This window comes from Elephas maximus, chromosome 6, assembly GCF_024166365.1.
Source record: "Elephas maximus indicus isolate mEleMax1 chromosome 6, mEleMax1 primary haplotype, whole genome shotgun sequence".
NCBI lineage: Eukaryota > Metazoa > Chordata > Mammalia > Proboscidea > Elephantidae > Elephas > Elephas maximus.
In genome coordinates, this window is record NC_064824.1 from 79,927,723 (window position 1) to 79,954,831 (window position 27,109).

The window sequence follows — 27,109 nt, forward strand, 5'->3', positions numbered from 1 at the left end:
TGCTCAAGAGATAGAGAAAAAAGACTTAACTTTGAAACAAACTTGTTTTTTAGCTCAATTTTGATTCTTGGTTTGATAAAATGTATTTTTCTTATTTGTAAATCTATTGTAAGAAGTATCTTATAAAACAAATAGAAATGAAATAATTATACATTCAATAAGTAACTTTTATTGAAAAGCATAAAATGTCATGAACAGTCTCTGGTAGTTCAGAATGTACAGTTGCCACGGATGGCAAGTGTCTCTCTGGGTGGCTAATAGATACTATGAGATCTCTGAGTGCCCGGAGGTGAGAAACAAGGTGTGACAGATTATAATATGCTAATAGGTTATCATCCTTAGGAATGATGAAATCAGGAGGGATTTTCGAATGTTTTAATTTTGGAAACTTTATTTAAACAAAGTCTTACTCAGAATCGCTAAATACAAATATATAAAGAAGGAGCTATACTAGCTCAAGAGTGACTGGCAGGTGGAGAGCCCACCCAGTGAAGCAGGACCTGGGGGATGGGTGGTGACACCCCCACAGAGTCCAGTTTGAAACCACTACAGAAGACTGACATCACAGGATCTTTGCTGGACACAGTACTCCACATGTAATTGGACTTTAATATTAACATGTCCATGAGGTAATTAATGCATGTTCATTTTCCATATGATCTTACTATATTTTATAGCTAAAAATATTCCAAAGTGACATGAATAATTTTTATCTCCAACTCCACTGGTCATAAAAGTCTTAAATCACCTTATCAGTGCTTCGTCAGAGAAACTACCCATGTTTCAGGCATAACTTCCTTGCAGAAAATAATTTGCCCCAAGGAGACAAGTTTTGCCAGCTGAAATACTGCACTATCAAACATCTGAAGCTTTCATCCTTTTGACGTGTAACAACTAATCATTTAAAAAATAATCATGATGATATTGATTTCCAGTTTATTTTTCCTTATAAGTACATTATTTGGCAGCATAGCCAATGAAAGCTTCATTTCATTCTGTTCTTCTGCTAAGAAAAATTCTGCCTAGTTCATGTTAAAACAATCGATGATATAGCTTGAACAAAACAAAAACAAAAAAGATGTATTTCAGTATGATTTTTTTTAAAAAACAAGATGACACAAGTGCTAAACAAATTGAATGGTTTAGGAAGCCCTAGTTTTTACTACCAAGGAGGACATTTTGTGCAGACCAATCCTATTATCCCATGGGACACAGATTTGATATCTAGTGGCAAACTAGGGAAAATTAACTCTCCTTAAGAAAAAAAGCAGGTATTTAAGTAATTTTTTCCATTTTCTTTATTTTTCATAGTTGAAACTGACTGAGGCAGTTGAAATAGAAGATAAAAACATGCTGCATTATAAGGATAAAATGTATTAAATAAATCTGGCTTATTTATAGTTGTCTACCTTTTTTTTACTTTATCAAATTAGCGTTTAGAAATGAAACAAAAATATGACATCAGAAGTAACCAAGTATGTGCAAAAAATACCTTTGTTAATTGTCTCTGGGTAACTACGAAACATCACAAATAACTTAGCAAAGTTTAAATATAACAATAAAATTTAATAGTTCTATACGATAAGGGTTCTTTTCACCATGTCTTCTATTTTCTTTCTTTGGTTCTGTCTTCTTGTCCTATTTAAATATATGCACTATATCCCAAGATTCTGTATTTAGTTCTATATTTTTGAAATTTCATACTACTTCCAAATTTTCATCTCCTTCCCTCATACCAAGAAGCCCTGGTGACACAGAGTTTAAAGTGCTCGGCTGCTAACCAGGAGGTCAGCAGTTCAAACCCACCAGCTACTCTGTGGGATAAAATGTACCAGTCTGCTTCCATAAAGATTACAGCCTTGGAAATCCAAAGGTAAATTCCACTCTGTCCTAAAAGGTCACTAGGAGTCAGATTCCACAACCATGGGTTTTTTTCCATCATATCAACTCTCCTTCTCCTCTTTATGTATTTCTCTCAAAAGTGCCAGAGCGCTAAACATCTCCAACTGGGCTGTATAATATATCCTAAACATGTCTAGAACAGAACATCTCTCCTTCACATAAACCAGTGTCTTGATTTCACTATATCCGTTTATAACATTACCATTCTCCAAGTTACTTAGGCATAAGGCATTAGAGTTTTCTTTATTTATTTTTTGCTTCCACAACCTTCTGCCAAGTCCTCCACTGGAGGTCAACTACCTAAACTTGTGTCACACATCCTTCAGTTCCAAGTGGCCTTGACTATCACCTGAGGGGTACTTTGCTTGCTCCTCCTGCCTGGGGTGCCTGTCAGAAAGCCTACGCTTTAGAGCACAGTTTAGAGTTTCTAGAGAAAAAATTAGTTTGGCATCCAGAGGAGCTTGAAATTCACCTTTTCTGAGAAACCCAAATATGCAGAAACTGGATCACACCCTAGTTAAATAAAAACATCACTTTAACATAGCTAGCATACACACACGCTATATTTAAAGGCTGTGGAGATTTTTCTTCGTATCACCAGTATAAAAAGGTAAAAAGACCATGTTAAATTCTTTTACCACAATGACTACATATTTACATTTTTTAAAGATTTCAATTTCTAAATCAATGATTTCTACTCCCTATCGGTTGGTTCATATCTTCATTGTTGCCTCTCACACATTTGTAATAAAATGAGTTTTCTTGTCTGTCTCTCACAGCAAGAGTGTTTTGAGTAGGAATTACACGACATTCATTGTTGTATCTCCAGCACTGAGCACAGTGTCTGATACAACATGTCTGTTGGATGAATTAACCTATATTGCCTGAAAGTTGGTGGAGTATTTTGTGACATTTCCATTCCTAAGAATTTGGGGGAGGGGAGGAAAAAAACTGCTCAACTGTGCTAAGAAAATTGGAATGTGGAAGGACTTAACTCATTTTCAAATAAAAATAGCTCTAAGTTTTTTTTTTATACCTACAAACCGACTTTTATGAATTCACCCCTTTGGCAATTAGTCTTAAAATCTCAAATATTTGAGAAATACCTTCTTCCCATTATAGCAATGCTAATCTGCTCTTTTCTTAAGAATTAGTCACAACTTACTCATTTGTCTGGTTCAAAATAAAAACGTGCATATTTAAAAGTAGCCCTTGGTATCCAAACAATATCAAAATTATAACTGCTAGACTAATTAGACTAAAAGACTAATCGCCTGAGACTTTTAATATTTTCTTCATGCTTTTCTTAACAAGAAAAAAAGAGGGGGAGATGTATATGCTTGGCAGGAAAAATCCCATATTCTGCATAAAGGCGAAATTGAAAATAAATCACAGCAAAAAATTTTTTTACTGCTTTTGCCAGCAAACCCAGTTAAAACCAGTATCATTGAAGTTAGAACAGGGATTCTAATATTCAATTATAAGTCATTTGTATTTTTCAGGGCTTCAAGCCAGTTTAAACTGGTTCAATCATGGTCAGCAAAATAAAACCGGAACAGACCCAACTGTCTAAATTTTTTTAAATCCGGTGATCTGGAACCATAACCGGAATGGGAAAAATTACAGGTCAAAGTCCTGGAATGGGAGACTTGTAAGAAGCATAGTGAGCCCTTTCAGGAGCCTGATGCATGAGAATGAATTATTGCCAGAACTGAGGAGGGCAACATTCAAAGCTACAAGGTCAGCTGCCATCTTCGAGCGGGGCACTGTTTCAGACTCTGCACAAAATCCTGAGGACAAAAGATTTGGTTGCTATGCAACTCATATGCTGCCCCTGTTTCTAAGAGAGATTAAGTTTCTAGCAGGGCTTCAACCCATAATTTTTCCCATTCTGGTTATGGTTCTGTTCACCCAAATCGTAAATATTCGACGCTGTTCTGGTGTCACTTCCTTAGCCATAAACAAACTGGAAAGAACCGTTAAAACCCTGGTATTTTTAGGACAAACTTGAATGCATCACTCCTTAAACTTTAGACAAGTCGGCTTCATACACAAATTCTTTGAGTGAGGAATGTTTTTCAATTCTGGAAACCAGTAAATAATCACCAAAAAAAAAAATATTCCCAGAGGATGATAGCATAAAATATGTAGTTTATTCACCTCTGTAATTTGCCCAGCTTTTAGCTTTTTTTAGTCCTAGGTCAAACCAGAACATCATTCATTGTGCTGAATAAATACTTGAACCTATTTTTTTTTTTTTTGACAAGTTCCTCTGAGTAGTCCCTCTGCTCCTATAAAATTGCTTTTACTAAATTGAGCTATGTTTTCTGCTTACTTGCTATTGATTTTATGGGAGACATATTATTGAGGAAGTTGTATCTTCCATCACTCAGTAAGCCCTTTACAAGTCCCATGGGAAAAGATTTCCTCAGACCTTCAACGCAATGAAGAGTTTTACTGTGCCTAATCAAATGACACATTCTTATTTTATACAATGTGTAAGTCTCACATGTACCCAGTCATGCTAAGAAAAGAATTCAACTAAAATCATTAATTCTTAATTTTTTTCCTCTCTTTTGAAATGAATTTAACATAATGACATGATAAAAGTCCCACCGTTAAATGGGAATGTTTTTAGTTAAATAAAAATATTCTCCATGTTTTCAGGAAGAAGAGCTAAGCTATGGTCTCTGTGAGTTCCTGCCCTCCTGAAAGACTCGACTCTCCTTGAAAGTCTTAAAGAGGCTAACAAGGAAGCATGGGGCCAGTTCATTAGAAAGCCTCTCAGTTTTAATGCGGTGTAACATCTGCTCATCTTCTATGGGCACACCCTGGTCACCTTGCTGTTTTTTAGTAGTCTGGGTCCTCATGGTCTTCTTGATCAATGGTGCTGAACCTGAACTTTCTAATATCACCATATGCCTGCTTTTTGTCTGATGCCCATCTTACCCTAAGCTATACCAGCTACCTCTACCCTGATCTGACAAACATGAAGAAATGAGCAAAAAGAAAAGCAAGATGATTGACAAACCTATGAGACTGAAATCAATCCTAAAACTCAGTTTAACTTTATTGTAACTTGATAAGTATTGGGAATCTAAAACACGTTGTATTTATATCTAGGCATTTTATTTAGTATGTAAAATGTAAATACCATCTAGAAATTTCAGATGCATTGAATTCATTAGGAGATATATTCTAGTAAATGTGTTTGTTCTCTTTTCTTCGGATGTTAACCTTTAGAAAAATCTAACCTGAGTTAGACAACTCTCAATTGGCAGAGTATAAATCATGGTCTCTTAAAGACTATCTTCAGAAAATGGTTAATTCTCAGACTGATCAGTTCATATACACACTCATCATCAATGTGTGGGTGGAAGAAAAATAAATTCTAATATAAGCTCAAGAGAGAAATTAATAGAAAATTAAGTAGGCTTCAAAAAACAACTCTTAAGTGAATGCAATTACTTAAGATTTGTGTTATTTCAAATTGTGTAAGCTCCTTCATGAAAGTAGTCATTCAAGGGTTGCTTGTACTAGTAAATAGGACACCATGTTTAGAGTAATAACCTACATGAAGTACTACATCAATGTAATACTTACCTGCCAAAATGTTTTTGAACTGTCTAAACCATAAGTCACAGTGGTCTTCGCTTAAATTAATAAGATCAATTGTAGAATCCTTCAATTTATTTTGTTCCTTTTTCAAACATATGAAGAGGGTGATTCCTAATAAAGTACCACTTTGGTGTTTAGAAGAACAACGCCGTTTCAGTTTCACAGAGAATATGTCTTTTAGCTCAATAAATTCTTCTTTATGTAGCAAATCAAGCTTGGGATCACCTAAAAAGAAATTAAATTTTACAATCAAAACCATTGTATCATATCTTAAATGTATAAATACCAGTGAAACCTCTCCCCAAAAAAATTTTTTTCTAATTATTGTACTTTAGATGAAGGTTTACAGAACAAATTAGCTTCTCTTTAAACAGCTAGTACACTTATTGTTTTGTGACATTGCTTAACAACCCCACGACATGTTAACACTCTCTCTTTTCGACCTTGGGTTTCCTATTACCAGCTTTTCTGTCCTTTCCTGCCTTCTAGTCCTTGCCGCTGGGCTGGTGTGCCCCTTTAGTCTCATTTTGTTTTATGGGCCTGTCTAATCTTTGACTGAAGGGTGAACCTCAGCAGTGACTTCATTACCGAGCTAAAAGGGTGTTCAGGAGCCATAATCTCAAAGTTTCTCCAGTCTTTGTCAGGCCAGTAAGTGTGGTCTTTTTTTGTGATTTAGAATTTTGTTCTACATTTTCCTCCAGCTCTGTCTGGGACCCTCAATTATGATCCCTGTCAGAACAGTCAGGGGTAGCCAGGCACCATCTAGTTGTACTGGACTCAGTCTGGTGGAGGCTGTGGTAGTTGTGGTCCATTAGTCCTTTGGACTAATCTTTCCCTTGTGTCTTTAGTTTTCTTCATTATTCCTTGCTCCTGAAAGGGTGAGACCAGTGGAGTAACCTAGATGGCCACCCACATGCTTTTAAGTCCCCAGATGCTACTCACCAAAGTAGAATGTAGAACATATTCTTTATAAACTATGTTATGCCAATTGAGCTAGATATTCCCCCAAAATCATGGTCTCCACAGCCCTCAGCCCAGCAATTTGGTCCCCTAGGCAGTTTGGATGTATCTATGGAGCGACCATGACCTTGCCTTGTACAAGTTGTGTTAGCTTCCCCAGTATTGTGTACTGTCTTGCCCTTCATCAAAGTTATCACTTATCTATAGTGTATTTGGAAACCCTGGTGGCGTAGTGGTTAATGCTATGGCTGCTAACCAAAAGGTCGGCAGTTCTAATCTGTCAGGCGCTCCTTGGAAACTCTATGGAGCAGTTCTATTCTGTCTTATAGGGTCGCTATGAGAAAGAATCGACTCAACGGCACTGGGTTTGGTTTTTTTTAATTGTCCATTCAGTGTTTTTCCATCCCCACCCCTCCCTTCCCTCGTAACCATCAAGGATTGTTTCTTTTTCTATGTAAACCTTTTCATGAGTATTTACAGTAGTGGTCTCATAGAATATTTGTCCTTTTGTGATTGATGTATTTCACTCAGCATAATGCCCTCCAGATTCATCCATGTTATGAGATGCTTCACAGATTCATCGCTGTTCTTTGGCATTGCGTAATACTCTACTGTGTGCATATACCACAATTTGTTTATCTATTCATCTGTTGATCGGCATCTAGGTTGTTTCCATCTTTTTCCTACTCTGAATAATGCTGCAATGAACACCAGTGTGCATATGTGTATTCGTGTAATGGCTCTTATTTCTTTAAGATATATTCCTAGGAATGGGATCGCTGGATTATATTGTATTTCTATTTCTAGCTTTCAAAGCATGCACCATATCGTTTTCCAAAATGGTTGTACCATTTTGCATTCCCACCAGCAGAGCATATGAGTTCCAATCTCCCCCACAGCCTCTCCAACACTTGTTATTTTCTGTTTTTTTAATTCGTGCTAGTAATGCCAGGGTGAGATAGTATTTAATTGTCGTTTCTATTTCCACTTCTCTAATTTTTAATGGCTAGTGATCGTGAGCATTTCTTCATGTGTCTGTTAGTCGTCTGAAGGTCTTCTTTGGTGAAGTGTCTGTTCATTTCCTTTGCCCTTTTTTTTAAAAAAATTATGTTTATTGTGCTCTAAGTGAAAGTTTCAGTGAAAGTTTACAAATCAAATCTGTCTCTCACATATAAACTTATAGACACCTTACTACATACTTCCATTTACTCTCCCCCTAATGAGTCAGCCCGCTCCCTCCTTCAAGTCTCTCCTTTCATGACCATTTTGTCAGTTTCTAACCCCCTCTACCCTCCCATCTCCCCTCCAGCTGGGAGATGCCAATAGAGTCTCAAGTGTCCACCTGGTGCAAGTAGCTCACTCCTCATCAGCATCTCTCTTCAACTCATTGTCCAGTCCGATCCATGTCTGATGAGCTGGCTTTGGGAATGGTTCCTGTCCTGGGCCAACAGAAGGTTTGAGGACCCTGAACGCTGGAGTCCTTCTAGTCTTAGTCAGACCATTAAGTCTGGTCTTTTTATGAGAATTTGGGGTCTGCATTCCACTGTTCTCCTGCTCCCTCAGGGGTTCTCTGTTGTGTACCTTGTCAGGGCAGTCATCGGTTGTGGCCAGGCACCATCTAGTTCTTCTGGTCTCAGGATGATGTAGTCTCTAGTTCATGTAGTCCTTTCTGTCTCTTGGGCTCATAATTACCTTGTGAGCTTGGTGTTCTTCATTCTCCTTTGATCCAGGTGAGTTGAGACTCATTGATGCATCTTAGATGGCTGCTTGCCAGCATTTAAGACCCCAGACACCACAGTTCAAAGTGGGATGCAGAACGTTTTCTTAATAGATCTTATTATGCCAATTGGCTTAGATGCCCCCAACGCCATAGTCCCCAAACCCCTGCCCTTGCTTTGCTGACCTTCGAAGCATTCATTTTATTCGGGGAAACTGCTTTTGGTTTAGTCCAGTTGTGTTGACCTCCTCTGTATTGAGTGTTGTCCTTCCCTTCACCTAAAGTAGTTCTTATCTACTATCTAATCAGTAAATAACCCTCTCCCACCCTCCCTCCCTCCCCCCTCTCGTAACCACAAAAGAATGTGTTCTTCTCAGTTTAAACTATTTCTCAAGATCTTATAATAGTGGTCTTATACACTATTTGCCCTTTTGCAACTGACGAATTTCACTCAGCATAATGCCTTCCAGGTTCCTCCATGTTATAAAATGTTTCACAGATTCGTCACTGTTCTTTATCGATCCTTTGCCCATTTTTTAATTGGATTATTTGACTTTTTGTTGTAGAAGTGTTGGATTTTCCTGCAGATTTTAGAGATTAGACCTTTGTTGGATTTGTCATAGCCAAAGTTCTTTTTCCCAGTCTGTAGGTTCTCTTTTTGCTCTTTTGGTGAAGTCTTTTGATGAGCATAAGTATTAACTTTTAGAAGATACCAGTTTTCTAGTTTATCTTCTGGAGTTTGTGTTGTTAGTTATGATTGTATCCTCTTAATGCCATGTATTAGGCCCTCTAGCACTGAGCCTATCTTTTCTTCTATGACCTGTATAGTTTTGGGGTTTATATTTAGGTCTTTGATCCACTTTGAATTAGTTTTTGTGTATACTGTGAGGTATGGGTCCTGTTTCATTTTTTTTTTTTTTTTTTTTGCAGATGGACATCCAGTTTTGCCAATACCATTTGTTAAAAAGACTGTCTTTTCCCCATAAAAGATAAAAAAGGGCATTATATAAATATTAAAGATCAGGTGACTGTAGGTGGATGGATTTACATCTGTGTTCTTAATTCTGTTCCATTGGTCAATGTATCTGTTGTTGTACCAGTACCATGCTGTTTTGACTACCTTAGCTGTATAGTAGGTTCCAAGGTCGGGTAGTGTGAGTCCTACTATATTCTTCTTCTTCAATAGTGCTTTACTTATCCCAGGCCTCTTCCCTTTCCGTATAAAGTTAATGATTAGTTTTTCCATCTCTTCAAAGAATGCCGTTGGTGTTTGGATTGGGAGTACACTGTATTTGTAGACTGCTTCAGGCAGAATTGACATTTTCACAATGTTGAGTCTTCCTATCCATGAACATGGAATGTTTTTCCATTTATGTAGATCTATTTTGGTTTCTTGCAGTAGTGTAGTTTTCTTTGTATATGTCCTTTACATCCCTGGTTAGATTTATCCCCAAGTATTTTATTTTTTTAGGGGATATTATAAATGGTATTGTTTTCCTGATTTCATCATTCTCTTTATTGGTGTATAGGAATTCAACTGATTTTTGTATGTTTATCTTGTATCATGCTACTCTGCTGAATCTTTCTATTAGTCACAGTAGTTTTCTCAAGGAGTCTTTTGAGTTCTCTATGTATAGTATCATGGAATAGTATCATATCATCTGCAAATAGGGACACTTTAACTTCTTCATTACCAATTTGGATTCCCTTTATTTCTTTTTCTTGCCTTATTGCTCTAGCTAGGACTTACAGCACAGTGTTAAATAGGAGTGGTGATAAAGGGTATCCTTGTCTTGTTCCTGTTCTCAGGGGGAATGCTTTCAGTCTTTCTCTATTAAGAATTTTGTTGGCTCACACAATACAGGAGAGGTCAGCACAACTGGACTAAACCACAAGTAAAGAAGTTTCCTGAATAAACTGAATGCTTCAAAGGCCAGCGTAGCAGGGGCAGAGGTTTGGGGAGCATAGTTTCAGGGGACATCTAAGTTAATTAGCATAATAAAATCTATTAAGAAAACATTCTGCATCCCACTTTGGAGAGTGGGATCTGGGGTCTTAAACGCTAGCAAGTGGCCATCTAAGATGCATCGATTGGTCTCAACCTACCTGAATCAAAGGAGAATGAAGAACACCAAAGAGACAAGGTAATTATGAGCCCAAGAGACAGAAAGGGCCACATAAATCAGAGACTATATCAGCCTGAGACCAGAAGAACTAGATGGTGCCTGGCTACAACCGATGACTACCTTGACAGGGAACACAACATAGAACTCCTGAGGGAGCAGGAGAGCAGTGGGATGCTGACCCCAAATTCTCATAAAAAGACCATATGTAATGGTCTGAGACTAGAAGGACCCCAGTGGTCATGGTCCCCAGACCTTCTGTCAGCCCAAGACAGGAACCATCCCCAAAGCCAACTCTCCAGGAAGGGGTTGGACTGGACAATGGGATAGAAAACGATACTGGTGAAGAATGAGCTTCTGGGATCAAGTAGACGCATGGGACTATGTTGGCATCTCCTGTCTGGAGGGGACATAAGAGGGCAGAAAGGATCAGAAACTGGCCAAATGGACATGAATAGAGAGAGTGGAGGGAAGGAATGTATTGTCTCATTAGGGGGAGAGCAATTAAGATACACAGTATATAGCAAACCCAAACCCAGTGCCATCGAGTCGATTCCGACTCATAGCAACCCTACAGGACAGAGTAGAACAGCCCCATAGAGTTTCCAAGCCTGACAAGGCGTATATAAATTTTTGTATGAGAGACTGACTTGATTTGTAAACTTTCACTTAAAGCACAATAAATTTTTTTTTTTTTAATTACATTGGCTTTTGGTTTTGTATACATGCCCTTTATTATGGCGAGGAGTTTCCCTTCTATGCTTATTTTATTGAGAGTTTTTATCAGCAATGGGTGTTGGACTCTGTCAAATGCCTTTTCTGTGTCTATTGAGATGATCATATGATTCTTTTCTTTATTTATGTTGATTGATTTTCTAATGTTGAACCATCCTTGCATACCTGGTATGAATCCCATTGGTCATGGTTACTTTTTTTGATACGATGCTGAATTCTATTTGCTAGAAGTTTATTGAGAATTTTTATATCTATATTCATGAGAGGTATTGGCCTGTGATTTTCTTTTTTGTGGTGTCTTTGCCTGGTTTGGTATCAGGGTTGTGCTGACTTTATAGAATGAATTCAGAAGTATCCCTTCCTTTTCTATGTTCTAAAACAGTTTGAATAATATTGATGTAAGCTCTTCTCTGGATGTTTGGTAGAATTTTCCAGTGAAGCCATCTGGGCACAGGCTTTTTTTTTGGGGGGGGGGACTTTTAAAATTACCTTTCTATCTCTTGTTACAGGTTTGTTCAGATTTTCAACATCATTTTGTGTTAGTTTGGGTAGGTAGTGTGTTTCTAGAAATTTGTCCATTTCCTCTAGGTTTGCCAGGCTATAGTTATTCATAATACTCTGTTATGGTTCTTTTTATTTCAATTGGGTCTGTTATAATGTCCCCCATTTCATTTATTATTTGGGTTATTTGCATCCTCTTGTGTTTTTCTTTTGTCAGTTTGGACGATGGTTTGTCGATTTTGTTGATCTTTTCAGAGAACCAACTTTTGGTTTTGTTGATTCTTTCTATTGTTTTTGTATTCTCTATTTCATTTACTTCTGCTCTGATCTCTATTATTTCCTATCTTCTGGTGGCTATAGGCTACTTTTGCTGTTCTCTTTCTATTTGTTTGAGTTGTGTAGCTAATGTTTTGGTTTTGTCCCCCCCCCCTTCTTTTTTGATGTGTACGTCTATTTCTATAAATTTACTTCTGAGCACTGCCTTTGTTGTGCCCAAACGTTTTGGCATGATGTTTTCATCCTTGTTTGATTCTAGTAATTTTTTGATTCCATCTTTGATTGCTTCTATTACCCAGTGGTTTCTAAGCAGGTTGTTACTAGTTTCTCTGTAATTCATTTTTTTCCTTGCTCTTCCTGTTAATTTCTACTTTGATGGCACAGTGATCAGAGAAGATGCTTTGTATTATTTCAGTGTTTTGGATTTTGTTAACTTTGCTTTGTGGCCTAAGATGTGGTCTGTTCTGGAGAATGCTCCATGTGCATTGTTAAAGAATGTTTACTTTGCAGCTGTTGGGTAAAGTGTTATATATATGTCTATGAGGTCAAGTGGCTGACTGTAGCCATTAGATCTTTTATATCTTTGTTGAGTTTCTTTCTAGATATTCTGTCCTTTACCAAGAGTGGTGTGTTGAAGTCTCCTACTATTATTGTGGAACTGTCAGTTTTCTTTTTTTAGTGTTGTTAGAGTTTGTTTTATGTATCTTGGAGCCCTGTCATTGGGTGCATAGATATTTATTAGGGTTATATCTTCATGATGGATTGTCCCTTTAATCATTATATAATGCCCTTTTTTGTCTTTTATGGTAGATTTTCTTTTAAAGTATATTTTATCTGAGATTAATATTGCCACTCCTGCTCTTTCCAAAAAAAATCTTATATCATTTGTAACTTTACCAGTTGTCCTTTATGTCAGTCCCTGTATGAGATGGAGAAGGAAGAAAATAAAAATTGGATCTATTTTCCCAAGAACTAGGAAAAAATAGAATAAATGGAAGCAAGCTCCTGCTACACATGGCTGAGAACATTCAGAATCTGAAGATATTCAATGTATGAAAAATTCCAAGAACAAAAACAAAGCAGCATCTCCGTAAAAATAAATTAGGATCATGTAAGAGGCTACATTGGCACTAATGGTGACAGTATAGAGAAATAAAGTAATTATAGAGTTCACTAACAGAAGTGAGTTTATGATAAGTTGTTGAAGAGAACATGTAAAGAAAAGGAAATGTGCATTCCAAGTAAAGTAATACACGTACAAAAAGAAACAGAAATGAGATTTCTGTGATCAGGAAATATGAATTTCTGCCTTCCTAGAAAGAAGGATCTACCTGAATCCTACCACAATAGACCTTTTCTTTTTAATATTATTGAAATTTTATTGCTTATCTTTAACCACAGGTCAAAAAATAATTCCTGTGGTAAAGAACCATTTCAACTGACCCTGAAAGAAATATTTTATACTTTAAAAAAAGGAGTTCAAACCTTCTGCTCCAGCCAGCATGGGTTAACAGAGATCTTATTTACCTTCCATCTGAAACTAAAAAAAAAAAAAAAGATGAAACATCAGTTTTCAGACATTGACCATCACTTAGCACAGGACTCATGACAACTGCATAGGTACAGAGTAGAAGTGCTCCACACATTTTCAAGGCTATGCTATTTTGGAAGCAGATTGCCAGGCACCTCTGAGTTGGTTCGAATCGCCAACCTTTCTGTTCATAGTTGAGTGCTTAACCTACGGCACATAGTAACAACAAGAAGCACAGGGAGAGTGATCCCTTTGGGAAAACACAAAAGATAGGCCTTATGAATGCCCCAGTCAACTGCCCGGAGAAGGTTTCCAGGCCACAGTACAGATAGGCGAGCTTGGCTGAGCCTGGTAGTCTCCCTGAGTTGAGGAGAAGCTGGGAGTCAAGGAAGGCCAAGATGCTTAGCATTCATAGGGCAAATTAGTGGAGAGGAGAGAGAACTGCACAGAGAGAAGACTGGAGACTGCAAGGGATTACCTGGAAAAGAACCACCTAAAAGAACTAGGGGAGAAAAATACTCAGAGATTACACAGGACCAAAAACGGCTTGTGTTCCCATCATTTAGAGTAGAAAAACACTGAAATCCATGGAACATTAGAGAGTACTCAGAAGGGCATCATTTCAGTAGCGAACTAAATAAATGCTGCTCTGATTCCACTCATTATTGTTATTAGGTGCCATCAAGATCGGTTCCGACTCATAGCATAGACCCTATGTACAACAGAAGAAAACAGCGCCCAGTCTTGCACCATCCTCATAATCATTACTATGTTTGAGCCCACTGTTGCTGTCACTGTGTCAGTCTGTTTCATTGACAGTCTTCCTGTTTTTCATTGACCCTCTACTTTACCAAGCATGGTGCTATAAGTCAGAATCAACTCAATGGCAGCGGGTTTGGTTTCTTGGGTTTAGTGTCCTGCTCCAGGGACTAGTCCCTGCTGATAAAAAAGAAAAAAATTTTTTTTTTACATGGCCAAAGTACATAAGACCGAGTCTCGCCATTCTCACTTCTAAGGAGGATTCTGGCTGTACTTCTTCCAAGACAGATTTGTTCATTCTTCTTGTAGCCCATGGAATATTTAATATTCTTTGTCAACACCATAATTCAAATGCATCAATTATTCTTCATTCTTCCTTATTCATTGTCCAGCTTTTGCTTGCATATGAGGGGATTGAAAACTCCATGGCTTGAGTCAGGCATATCTTAGTCCTCAAAGTGACATCCTTGCTTGTTATCACTTTTAAGAGTTCTTTCGCAGCAGATTTGCCCAAAGCAGTACATCATTTGATTTCTTGACTGCTGCTCCCATAGGCATTGATCAATGGATCCAAATAAAAAATCTTTGACAGCTTCAATATTTTCTCCATTTATCATGATGTTTCTTATTGATCCAGTTGTGAGAATTTTGTTTTGTTTATGTTGAAGTATAATCTATATTGAAGGCTGTAGTCTTTGATTTTCATCAATAAGTACTTCAAGACCTCTTCACTTTCAGCGAGTAAGGCTGTGCCATGTGCATATTGCAGGCTATTAATGAGCCTTCCTCCAATTCTGACACTGTGCTCTTCTTCATATAGTCCAGGTTCTCAGATTATTTGTTCAGCATACAGATTGAATAAGTATGGTGAAAGGATACAACCCTGATGCATACCTTTCCTGATTTTAAACCATGTAGTATTCCCTTGTTCTATTCAAATGGATGCCTCTTGGTTTATGTACAGGTTCCTCACGAGCGCAATTAAGTGTTCTGGAATTCCCATTCTTCGCAATGGTGTCCATAATTTGTTATGATTCACACAATCGAATGTCTTTGCGTAGTCAATAAAACATAGGAAAACATCTTTTGGCATTCTCTGCTTTCAGCCAAGATTGATCTGACATCTGTAATGATGTCCTTCATTCTGCATTTTCCTCTGAATCTCGCTTGAATTTCTGATTTCACCTCTAAAGCTCAAAAGCAAGTCTCCAAAGAATAAAACTGTTTTCAAGTAACTTAACTGAATCCCAGAACAAAGCTCAAGAATAATTATAGCAATACAAAAAAAAATCCAGTAAAGTAACATGCTAAAAATCCACAATGTTTCTCAGCCAATCAAAATTCATCAGGCAAGCAAAGCAGAAAAATGTGACACAGCAAAAAAATATTTGTCCATAGAAACAGATACAGAAATGACACCTAGAATATAATTATACAACAGTTAAAAAAGCTGAGGCCCTCTCTCAGCTTCCTCAGCCTTTAAACATGGACAGTGATATCTTCAGCTTGGAGTGAAGACTTTCAAATCCTTTAGGAGCTCTTTCTGTGCAATCTCAGGAAGTCTATGGCTTCTCCCAATCATTCTGCAAACTATAACCTCTGTAGCCTGATTGCTCACAAAGTGCATATACTTAAAAAAAAGTTCTTTTCTTAATGTTTTTGGTGCCGTGATAAGGTGAACCTAAACTCATTTTTTCAGTGTAATAACTTCCTAGAAGGCTCAGGATTCTAGGAATCTGTAATCTAAGAATGAACACCCTCAGGGTATCAATTCAACAAGCTTTCCTTTTTTTGTGTATTGAAAACATTTCTTACGTCTTAAAAAAAAAAAGTTATCACTATTAATATAGCCACCACTTAAACTAATCAATAGAATGAAAGTATTATAACATTAACAGGCCAAAATAGTCCACATTCTTTATTGAACTCAATGATTCATTCCACTCCTCTTCTGTAAATACAAATCAGTTAACATACACCTAAGATTGACTTTGCTCAAACTTTTGGTCTCAGAACCCCTCTACACTTAAAAATTGAGAGCCCTAAATAACTCTTGTTTATGTAGGTTACATATGCTGATATTTGCTGTATTAGAAATTAAAACCTTTTTAAGACACGAGTACAAAGTATGCACTTCCAGTAGCTATATGGGCAGTGATGTCAAGACATCACTGGAAAATTCCACTGTATTCTTGAGAGAGAATGAGAATGAAAACAGCAAATAACATCTTAGTAATATTATGAAAGCAGTTTTGGCTTTATTGACCCCCTGAAAATGTCCTTAAACCCCATTTTAAAAATGCTGTTTAGCATATTTTAGTTTATTCCCTTTGACAATATCCTGAAGTTATGTCCCTTTACACACTCAACATCCCAATTAAGTATAATTTTTATTTCCATTTTAATACTCAAAATTGTCACAGACTAACCACTGAGAGTTCCTCCAATCTGGCCCCTTTGTTACAACCTCCAGATATCTTTGAAAATCATCTTTTTTTCTTATAACAGCATACAGTTTCAAGGTCATGTGGGTTCCGCAAGAAGCTCTGGTTCCTAGGGAAGATTGTATTGGAAACTAAAAGCTGAATGGTATCATGTGATATAAAAGGGAAACCAAACTCTTTCACAGCAAATCTTCAGGAATATACTTGCACCTGGCGAGCTGATTACCAGTTATTTCTACCTGTTGAGCAGGTAGGCCTATGCCAAAGCCTCTAGAACACTTCGGAGGGGCCAGGGAGACCTTACACCTTTCCCCTACCCTCAAGAATAGAAGAATACCCTCAAGAATAGAAGAATACTGGTAGAATAATTCGGAAAAGGATAGCAATGATGGTTGCCAACATGAAGAATGTAATTAATGTCACTGAATTATACATTGGCAAATGTTTTGTCATCCATGTTTTTACCAAAATAAAAATTACAAAAAAAAAAAAAACGAAGGAAACAGGCTCCTCAAAAGTCCTGACAAATTGTCGCTCTATGGTATGTAATGAACTGTATGGTAAATTGTGCTCTGTGAGGTTTAAGGAAGTTTGCCTCCCACACAGGGGTACTGCGGGGACTCTGCTTCATATAGCTGAACATGTACAGGTAAGTTGTATCATTTACCTACCTTAAAGGATGTGGTAGCCTTGGTCATATTTGTAGGTATTTTCCCCCAAAGTCAGTCAGACAATTAGTAAAATTGAACATTTTTTTCATTTATTTAATTTTCATTTATATTTCTTCTAAAATTTGCCTCTAAGCATGGTTTTCCCTCATTCTGTTTTGTGGCTTGTCTATTTCTTACTAATTTGGAGGAGTCCTTCAAATATTTTTGAAATTAGTCCTTTATTTGATATAGTGTAAATAATTTCTTCTTAGCTACTTTATTAATATTGGTTATGACCGTATGTCACATATAAATTTTATTTTTTTATGTAGCCAAACAACTAATAGGAGCTCTAAAAGAGAGAGAATATGAATGAGTGGACACCTATAAGGGAGAGAAAGAAATGCAAGGGGTGAAATAAACTTCACTTTTCATCTGAACTTCTGTAATATAGTGTTATTTTATTTATTTATTTATTTTACTGTGTATGCTTTACTTTGGTTGTAAATAATCCAATAACTATTCCAATTTTAAACCTCTCAGAAAATTGGGAATTTAATGCCACCAAACCAGCAGTGCCAGCATCAAACTTATAGTGAAAATCAGAAGAATTTCCAGATACGGAGCACAAATACCTAGTATCATCTTTACTATTCCCAATAACATATGTAACATATGTAAGGAAAATGAAATAAAAGACAAGAATTGGTGGCAGGAGGGGGAGAGAGAGAACCAAAACTATTATCATTTATAGATGACATATATTTGCAAAATCCATCTTAAAATCTTTAAACTATTAAGAGTACCTCCCTGGGTGTCTCAAATGGTTAAGTGATAGGCTGCCAACCAAAATGTCGGTGGTTCGAGTCCATTCAGAGGTGATCTACTTCTGAAAAATCCACCATTGAAAACCCTGTGGAACACAGTTCTACTCTGCCACACATGGGGTCACCATGAGTCAGGGCCGACTCGATGGCAGATAACAACAAGGAAGTTAGTCACAAGTATGTCGATACCCAGGAAGAAAGCACAGTGGAGATAAAGAAGATCCCATACCAGTTAGCAACAATAAAATATTGTACATAGGAATAAACATAGCAAAATGAGGCTGGACTTGTAGTGAGGTAAGGCACCAGTTAAAATTTACTGAGAGACAAAGAACTTAATAAACAAAGAAATACAAAGTTTCAAAAATTACATGGTTTCTACACCAGTATTCTCATTAGTAATAACTATTTATATAATGCAACTTCAGTCAAACTTCAATTTTTCTTTGATGTAAGGGGCAAGAAACCTGATCAAATGATTTTCAAATTTCCTTGGAATAATAAATATACTACATTAACCAAAAAAGAGTATACTATGAAGGAGAGTACATGTCCTTCAGATGTAATAATATTTTGTAAAGCTATAATAGTTAAAACATCTAGGAATAGATAAATGAATGGACCAGAAAAAACTCCTACATATATTAAAAAATTCACTAAAATGATAATGGCAACACCTAAACTCACTGGGAAATAATCAGTAAATGGTGATCTAAAACTGGTTAATGTTTAAAAAGGAAGAAAAAAAAATATGTACACCAGGAAATATTTCTAGATTAAAGAAATGTATATAACCGTAAATCGGAAAAGCCTTCTCTGAGCATGACAGTAAAGGCAGACAAATAGAGATTACAATACTTAACAGGAAAATTATGTGATGCCTTTAAAGTCCTAAAGACCCATAAATAGAAGTCACAAGAAAAGGCCAAATGGACAGAAATATTTACAACATATGACAGTTTAAGAATCTATTTAATTAAGAAAAGCAGCACTCTAAAGGAAAAGAACATAAAAGACACAAGCAGGCATTTCACAAAAGAAGGAATGCAAATTGGCCAATGAACATATGAAAAAGTTCAACCTAATTAGTAATCAAAGCAATGCAAATTAAAACAACAAGATACACTTTTTTGCCTTTTAGATTGGCACAAGATCAAATGCCCAATGTTGGTGAGGGTAAGGGAAGCAGTTCCAGTGCTGGTGGGAATGCAAAAAGTGTAACTGCTGGAGAGCTGGAGTTGGAAATATATATCAAAAGATTTCTAAATGTTAATTGCAGCAATATTTACAATGGCAAAAACATTTGAAGCAATATTTATGTTCTTCAATGGGAGAATGGTTGAATAAATTATAATCTTTTTTGAAGCTCTCAAATGAGCAAGTTAGATCTTTATCTCTGATTTGGAAAGACTTCAAAATGCTAAGAGGTAAGAATAAGGTGAATAAAAACTAGTTGCACAGTAATCTGAGGGATCTGATTCCACTCTCATTAAAAGCAGTAGAAAAAACTCACATGGAAAACACACACCAAAACTTAACACTGGTTACCTATTAAACATGAGGTATGAGGTAGACAGAATGAGATTAATTTTTTCTTGTAAACTTCCATACTTTCCCTTTCTATAACCAGCAGTTCAGAGCTTGGCTGCTAACCAAAAGGTCAAGAGTCCGAACCCATCAGCCACTCCTTGGAAACCCTTTGGGGCAGTTCTACTCTGTCCTATAGGATCGCTATGGGTCGGAATCGACTTGATGGCAACGGATTTATAATCAGCATTACATTCTGCAACTTCTAAAACGTAGAAAAGGGGGAAAAGCTTTAAAATGTGCATATTTTTGATCCAGCAGTTTATTTCCAGGAATTCATTGGTTCTGTAAAATATAGTGCATTTATAGAATGGAAAGTTATTCAGCTATTAAAATGTAGAAATCTGATGGTAAAAGTGTCCAATATAAAGCCAAAAACCAAACCCACTGCTGTCGAGTTGATTCCCACTCACAGCGACCCTATACAACAGAGTAGAACTGTCCCCAAAGTTTCCAAGGAGCGCCTGGCAGATTCAAAATGCTGACCTCTTGGTTTGGAGCCATAGCACTTAACCACTACGCCACCAGGGCTTCCATATGTTTACTGTTCTCCTACATAATTCCTACATAATGCCCTACATAGAAATTCTGATCTATTACTCATTTAGACAATATTAACCATTTTCATTTCATTACATGGGTAAATCTGTCCAGTTTTCTCTAACCACAGCATTCACTTGATTTTGAATTTAACTGTTTACTAACAGGTGTGAAGGTCTTTAAGCCATTTGTTTTAAGGAAAATGGTTATCTCATTCTGACTATGGTCTTCAGGAGTAAAATTTAGTTGAATGTGAGTTCAAAATGTTTTTATTTAAATACTTGAAACTATCTAAGTATTGTTTAATCAGTCATCAGATTAGGTTTTGCTTTGCTATGTCTGTTTTTGTGTCTGAAGTTCTTAAGCTGTGAGTAGTGGACCAGCTGGCTCTGTGGGGCAGCAAGACATTTGCTTCCTAGACAGGAAAGTGAGCTAAGGGGGAAGGTTCCTCAGGTTGCTCTACAGAAAGCCCTCAGGCTAAGCCCCCCGCCCCCACCCCATGAAGGTTGGAGGCTCTCCAGATTATCTGACAGGATAAACTGAGAATCTAAGAAGATCATTGTTCCTCCTCAACTCCCACTCCCAAACACTTAATCTTTGGACACTTAGAATACACAAATACTTATGGGAAACATGATTTAAAAGGAAAAAGAGAGAACAAATCTCACTGAGAGAGAAGGCTATTGTTTTTGGCCCATAAAAGTTGACCACTTATCTACATCCTTTGTATTACCTTAAAAATGACTCAAACTCACTTTATTCTTTGTGTGAATCAGAAAATACGGCCTCTTATTTATAAACTATTTTATTTATAAATACATAAAGTTTGAAAAAATGTAAGGTCTTATTATCTCTGCTTAAATTTTTACCCACAAGGTTGTTAACCAATGTCATAAAACAATATGTGTACTAACTGTTTAATGAGAAGCTAGTTTGTTCTGTAAACCTTTATCTAAAGTACAATAAAAAAAAAAAAGAAAGAAAAAAATGATACATGTAACAGCCTCGATGAATCTGGCAGTTGAAATGCATTAAGCAGCTTACTGGATCCTGTAAATAACCACTGTTAAACACTTCGGTTGTTGTTCTTCTGGTGTTTACCATTACAGTTTTAAATAATGTACTCATACCTTCAATAACATATCATAACGTCTTGACTTACTGAAAAAAAAGGTTTTTTACGCACAAGATAGCTGCTCTGATTCCCACATGCTACACACCTCTGTTATAGTTCAACCAGTTTCTGCCACAACTAAAAATTCATGTTTTCATAATTGCATGCAAAAGTCACATTTTCAACTTAACACATATAGGCAATATATTTACAAAAGGAGTTAAAAACACACACACACATACTTTGGGCATATATATCGGTTTAATTTTACCTTAACGTAAAAACACACCTATATTGATGAAAGCTATTCAGTAAAACTTTATTCATAAATTAAAAATATGTTTTAACGTGCACTTGATAGACAAGTACATAAAATATGGAAAGGTTTAAACGCCTTTTTGCAGGTTATAAGAATTAAATCCTTAAAAGATGATATCTAATTTATGTCACTTTATCCATGTGGATTATTTGAAATCTATTGGTTCATTAGTATCATATTGGTTATAGCTAGTTGTTTCAGAATATTAACTGTCCTCTCACATTACTTACAGAGATGCTGGGACCATCTGTTCTTGCAAGGGATTTAAGTATATGTCTATTGGATATCATGCTATTTATTTAATTCAGCACCCACTTCCTATTATTGTATTTTCTTGGGGAAAAAGTCAATTTAATTACAGGGAATAAAGATAACTTCTCCTGGCAGGTTACCCTGTCACCATGAGAGCAAAGCAGGACTGCTTAATGTAGGCTACAGTGGGTATTATGGATTGGATTATGTCCCCCCAAAATTTGTGTTATGAATCCTAACCCCTACACCTTGGTTATAAAAGAGATTAAACAAGCGAGCAGAGGAGAGAAGGGGTAAGATAGATGCCAAGACACATGGAGTTCTCCAAGGAACCAGGAAGCAGAAGCTGAAGAGACAAGGACCTTCCTCCAGAGTCGACAGAGAAAGGCTTCCCCTAGAGCCGGCGGCACTCTGAATTTGGGCTTCTAACCGTCTAAACTGTGAGGAAATAAATTTCTGTTTGTTAAAGCAATCTGTTTGTGGTATTTCTGTTATAGCAGCACTAGATAACTAAGACAAATGGTTGGCAAAAAGGGTAAAACCAACACTTAAGAATATTTAGCAAAGGTTTAATAAAAATAGAACAGTGAATGGCACTTTTGAAAATATTACTATAAGCCTAAGGCTTGTCTAAATCAATCTTGGCACATCTGTCTGATGCAGACCGTAAACAGGATTAGAGCTGGATTTATCTGCTTGTCGCTAATTGTGCTCACAGTTTCTGCACATGTCCACTTTTTAAAATACTGCCTAAAAAACAAGCCTGCCTGATAGATGGCTCTCAAAACATAGTGTGTACACACACTTATGGTATATTAGATGGTTAAGCAATGTGATGTCTAACAAGTTTTTTTGGCTCTTCAGAATTACTTATCTAATCCCCTAATTAAAAATACAAAATTCTGTTTGAATACACCACATACTGAGATAAATCTGTGAAGCAAGGGACCAGTAAATTTCAATACACTTTAATTGTAAGAAGAAAACACAATTTAATTGTTAATAATCAGGTTAAACCAGGGTTTAAACAAATAGGGGTGCTCCTATAGTTGACTGAAAAATCACAACAATGCATTATTATCCTCAAGAATTATGGCGCAGCATTTGTTCGTAGAAAAGCTTAAGTTTCTCAACACATACACGTATCACCAGTGACAATGAAGAAGTAGCATTCTTTACTAGTAAAAGAATACATGAACTTTTTAACTTACCATTTTCAGAGAGAAACAAAGAGACAGAGAAATTGCAAACTGAATACTCAAAAGTCACATTTTTTATTAGACAAAAGAAGAAAATTAATATTGAATTTCCATCTGAATTTTTTTTCCATTTAGTTGTTTCTATCATGTGTAGACAGCCTAGATAAGCCTTTTAGGAATTTAAACCCTTGAAGATATGCAAGTATTTCTGCATGAAGTTCAAAATGAACTAATCAGTCAATATAATTTAAATATTATTCTTTAGTTTGGGGGTTTGAAATAGAGACAATAAACATGCTAATTCTTTATTCAAAGTTATATTTAGTGCTTATAAAGTAATGTGTAAAAAGTAATATTACTTTTTAAATTGCATAGTCTATAAAAAAAAGAAAAAAAATTTTTTTACAAAGTCTATAATCATAAATATCACATAGAATTGATATCTTTAAAAAGAACAGTATAAAAGAAAATTCAGGCAGTTTGACTTCTAATCATAGACAATCATCTGTTCTAAAGCTTTTTCTTGGTATATGATTTATTCGTGTTCCAAATATCTTGGCTAGCTCTTACAAATCAGGTTTTTTCTTTTCTCTAAATCTCTACCACTAATAAAAAGCATGCCTATAACTACATTGTTGTTTCACACAGACAAATATTCAGGGGCAAAATGGTAAATTAAGTTAATCACGTAATGCTTAAGATCAGCCCAAACACAGGGTCAAATGGATTTTTATAATAATATTTACAACGTTATTTGTTTGTTTTACCAGGCTGACATGTGCCCTAGTGGTCCAAAAGCAATAGTGGATAAACCCTGGCATCGTAGCATGAATCCTGGCAGCAGCATTAAGTTTTACTTGTAGTCATTGTATTCTTCACCACCTCATACTTGCAGTTAAAAGAAAGAAAAAAAAAAAAGCACCAGTTTCCCTTAAGTATGTCCTTGATGAAGCAGCAATGCTTCTTCAAGGAAAAAAAAAACTCAACGTCTGAGAATATTTCTTTTCAATATTATGTGTGATGTAATGGGAAGCATACATGAAGCATTGCTGCTATAAATGGAAGTTAATGGTTCTCTCCAGGAAAAGCACTTGTACGGCTGAGTTGTACCTGGACTAGCTATTTTTCGTGAAACACCATTTTTACTCGAAAGGTTGGCTGACAGCCAAACTATGGTTTTGGACATGAGTATTTGGCAAACATTTTCTTGAAAATGAGCGAAGTAAGCTAGTCACTTCAAGAAAAACAACTATTTTTCTATAAAAAAAAATTCAAGGTTTCAAGCAAAAACTAGAATTTTGTAAAACTTGTATCTACCACTATAAGCTTGACAGTTTCCTGGTATTTAAAAAATTTTGTGATGAAATTGGTGGTGATATTAATGAATCTGGCTTTTAAAAAATTTTGCCTAATAAAATGTGTCAACATTTGGAAGCTCTATGTAACTAACTGTGTAGTTATTTCTGTATAACCAAATTTTCCAACCATCTAATGCAGGATGTTACAGAGTCAGGCATAGGTAAGAAATCAATTCAACCTGCAAGACAAATTTTCAGATACAGACTACAAAGTTCGCTGATTCCTTATTGTAACTAACCTTTAAGAAATTACCTCTTGTCAAGTTTTGGTGTAATATCAAAGAGAAATATCCATAATTTTCTGAAAACGTATTGTGATGGTTAAGATTGTATATCAACTTAGCTGGGCCATTATTCTCAGTGTTTTGGCAGTTGTATAATGTTGTGATCACTTCCCTGTTGAAATGTGATATGTGACCACCACCATGATGGAACCTGCTGAGTGGTACTGGTGGGGGCAGGGCCTGTAACGGCTCACTGCCCCCTTAGCCTTCATCTGTCCACCCTCCTCTGTCTACTTTCTTCCTGCTTGCAGGGCTTTTGCTTCTTCTAGATCCTGCAGCTGGTCTTGTTTGCCTGACCTCCAGTTCTTGGGACTTGAGCTAATAATAGCCTGCCTGCCTGAGAATCTCTATATCCCAGCACCTAGCTTTGAACACAGGCTAGGGTTCCAATAAAAGTTTGTTACTGACTGTATTTACTTTCAATCAGATATCTTAATCATACTATATGCATTTCCATCTCTAAACCTTTGCTCCTTCATTTCCCAGCAAATGGAATTACTTCTTGATGCCAGTCTTTTCAAACATTAACCATCTGATAAAGCACATTCAGTCCCTCCTCCAAGAACCATCCTTCCTTCCTAGCCCCTCTGAATTGCTACAACCTGGTATTACTAAGACAAATTTAGTCCTGTATCAGAAGTGCTCAACTTACCAAACAGTGAGGGCACAAAGATCTTTGAAAACCTTTTAAAAACTAAAATTACATTTTTCCCCATACTAATTAAATGGTGGTTGAAAACAGTTATGGAGGTGGCAGGATGGTTAGAGAAAGAATGAGACTGCAACAGTTTTCAATAAGCCCAAAAGTGCACTTCTTTCATTTTGAACATCTACTACATTACAGGCACTTTTCCTGTGTATATTAAAAAATTAGAATGCTCATATTAAGGTAACTTAGAGTCCCTAGTTGGTGCAAACAGCTAATGCACTCAGCAGCTAACTGCAATGTTGGAGGTTTGAGTCCACCCAGAGGTGTCTCAGTAAAAAAGCCTAGTGATCTACTCCTGACAATCAGCCATTGAAAACCCAGTGATGCACAGCTCTGCTCTGACATACGTGGGGTCACCATGAGTCAGAGCCGACTTGACAGCAACTGATAACCTCTGTGAACTACTGTTTCTATGAAAGCAAAAGTTAAGTTCTTAATTTTTGTGACCTGGATCTTGCTAGACTGTGAGAGCAGGACTAGATCTAAGCAACCATGACGGCTTCTATTGCACGGGCTAAGGAAAATTTCTAAGCACTAGGTTTCTTGGTAAAGGCCCCTATATTGTACAGTACAACCTAGCTCACTGACACTTTTTATTTTTCCCTCAAGGATAGTCACACCTACTTTGTTTTTCCCTCTGCCACTGCCAACCAATGAACTACCTGTTCAGGTTAAATCCCCCATCACTTCATAGTAATCACAGGGAAAATAGACACAGTTCTCCAGATTACCCAAAGGGTTATGCTACTCAGGAACACATAAAAGGCTTTATATTACTCTCGTTTAAGTTTTTCCCTCAAGATCCTGTTATTATTTGTTCCTAAAAATATAAGAAAATATTCAGAGTAACCATTCAGAGTCGACGGTATTTGAATTCAGTGCAGGCAGATCTGTGTTGTGAGAAAGGAGCAGAACTACTACTTGAGAGGTTGTTGTTAGTTGCCTTCAAGTCGATTTTAGACTCACAGCATCCCTATGTGACGGAGTAGAACTGCTCCACTGGGTTTTCTAGGCTGTAATCTTTAGGAAAGCAGGTCACCAGGTCTTTTACCTATGGAGATGCTCGGTGGACTTAAACTGCCAAACTTTTGGTTAGCAGCTGAGCACTTAACCACTGTGCCACCAGGGCTCCTTCCTGAGAGACTAAAGGAGTGATAATTTTTGCTTGGTGAAAACTGATCCTAGGACCAAATAGGGTAAGTTCATCTGAGGACCAAGATAGCTAGGAACAGAATGCCACAATTCCGCCCATCTGGAAATGGACTGGAAGAGACTCACATAATCATCCTCCAGGGCACCTGAACTCATCATCAGTCCACCTTCCTGAAGCCAGAGATTACACACCTGTGGTCAAGGGATCATTGCAGGGCATCTGGGGGTGAGAGGTGATAAAGAGAAATCGCTAGAAGCTACATATGCTGAAAATCTAAAGCAAACTTAAAACAAGTACACATAATTTGAGATCTTCTAAAACTATCTGCAAACTTCTTTTTCATATGTAAGTATTTACAGGCCTGATTTAGTGGAGATTAAAAAAAGGTAATAAATTATTTTAATATAGCTTATCATGGTTTTATTAAAAAACCCAACTTAATAACATTCAAGACAAAGTCCATGTTTATTTTTAATATGCTAGGCATATGGGGAAATGTGCCTGTATTTCATTTCATTAAAAGCATATACTTGACAAACATGTTTGGGTTT

The 27,109-nt window shown here is 36.6% G+C and overlaps 1 protein-coding gene across 3 annotated transcripts in view; it reads right to left on the minus strand.

Annotated features, from left to right (window-relative positions):
* CERKL (ceramide kinase like) overlaps positions 1-27,109 on the minus strand; it is a 123,336-nt gene that overhangs the window by 61,069 nt on the left and 35,158 nt on the right. For 2 of the 3 annotated variants that reach the window (XM_049887572.1, XM_049887571.1), the window contains exon 2: positions 5,506-5,745. The exons of the other annotated variant lie outside the window; for it this stretch is intronic. In XM_049887572.1, the coding sequence (XP_049743529.1) occupies positions 5,506-5,745 (240 nt within the window). The remainder of the gene's footprint in view (positions 1-5,505; positions 5,746-27,109) is intronic. 3 annotated transcript variants of the gene reach the window in all.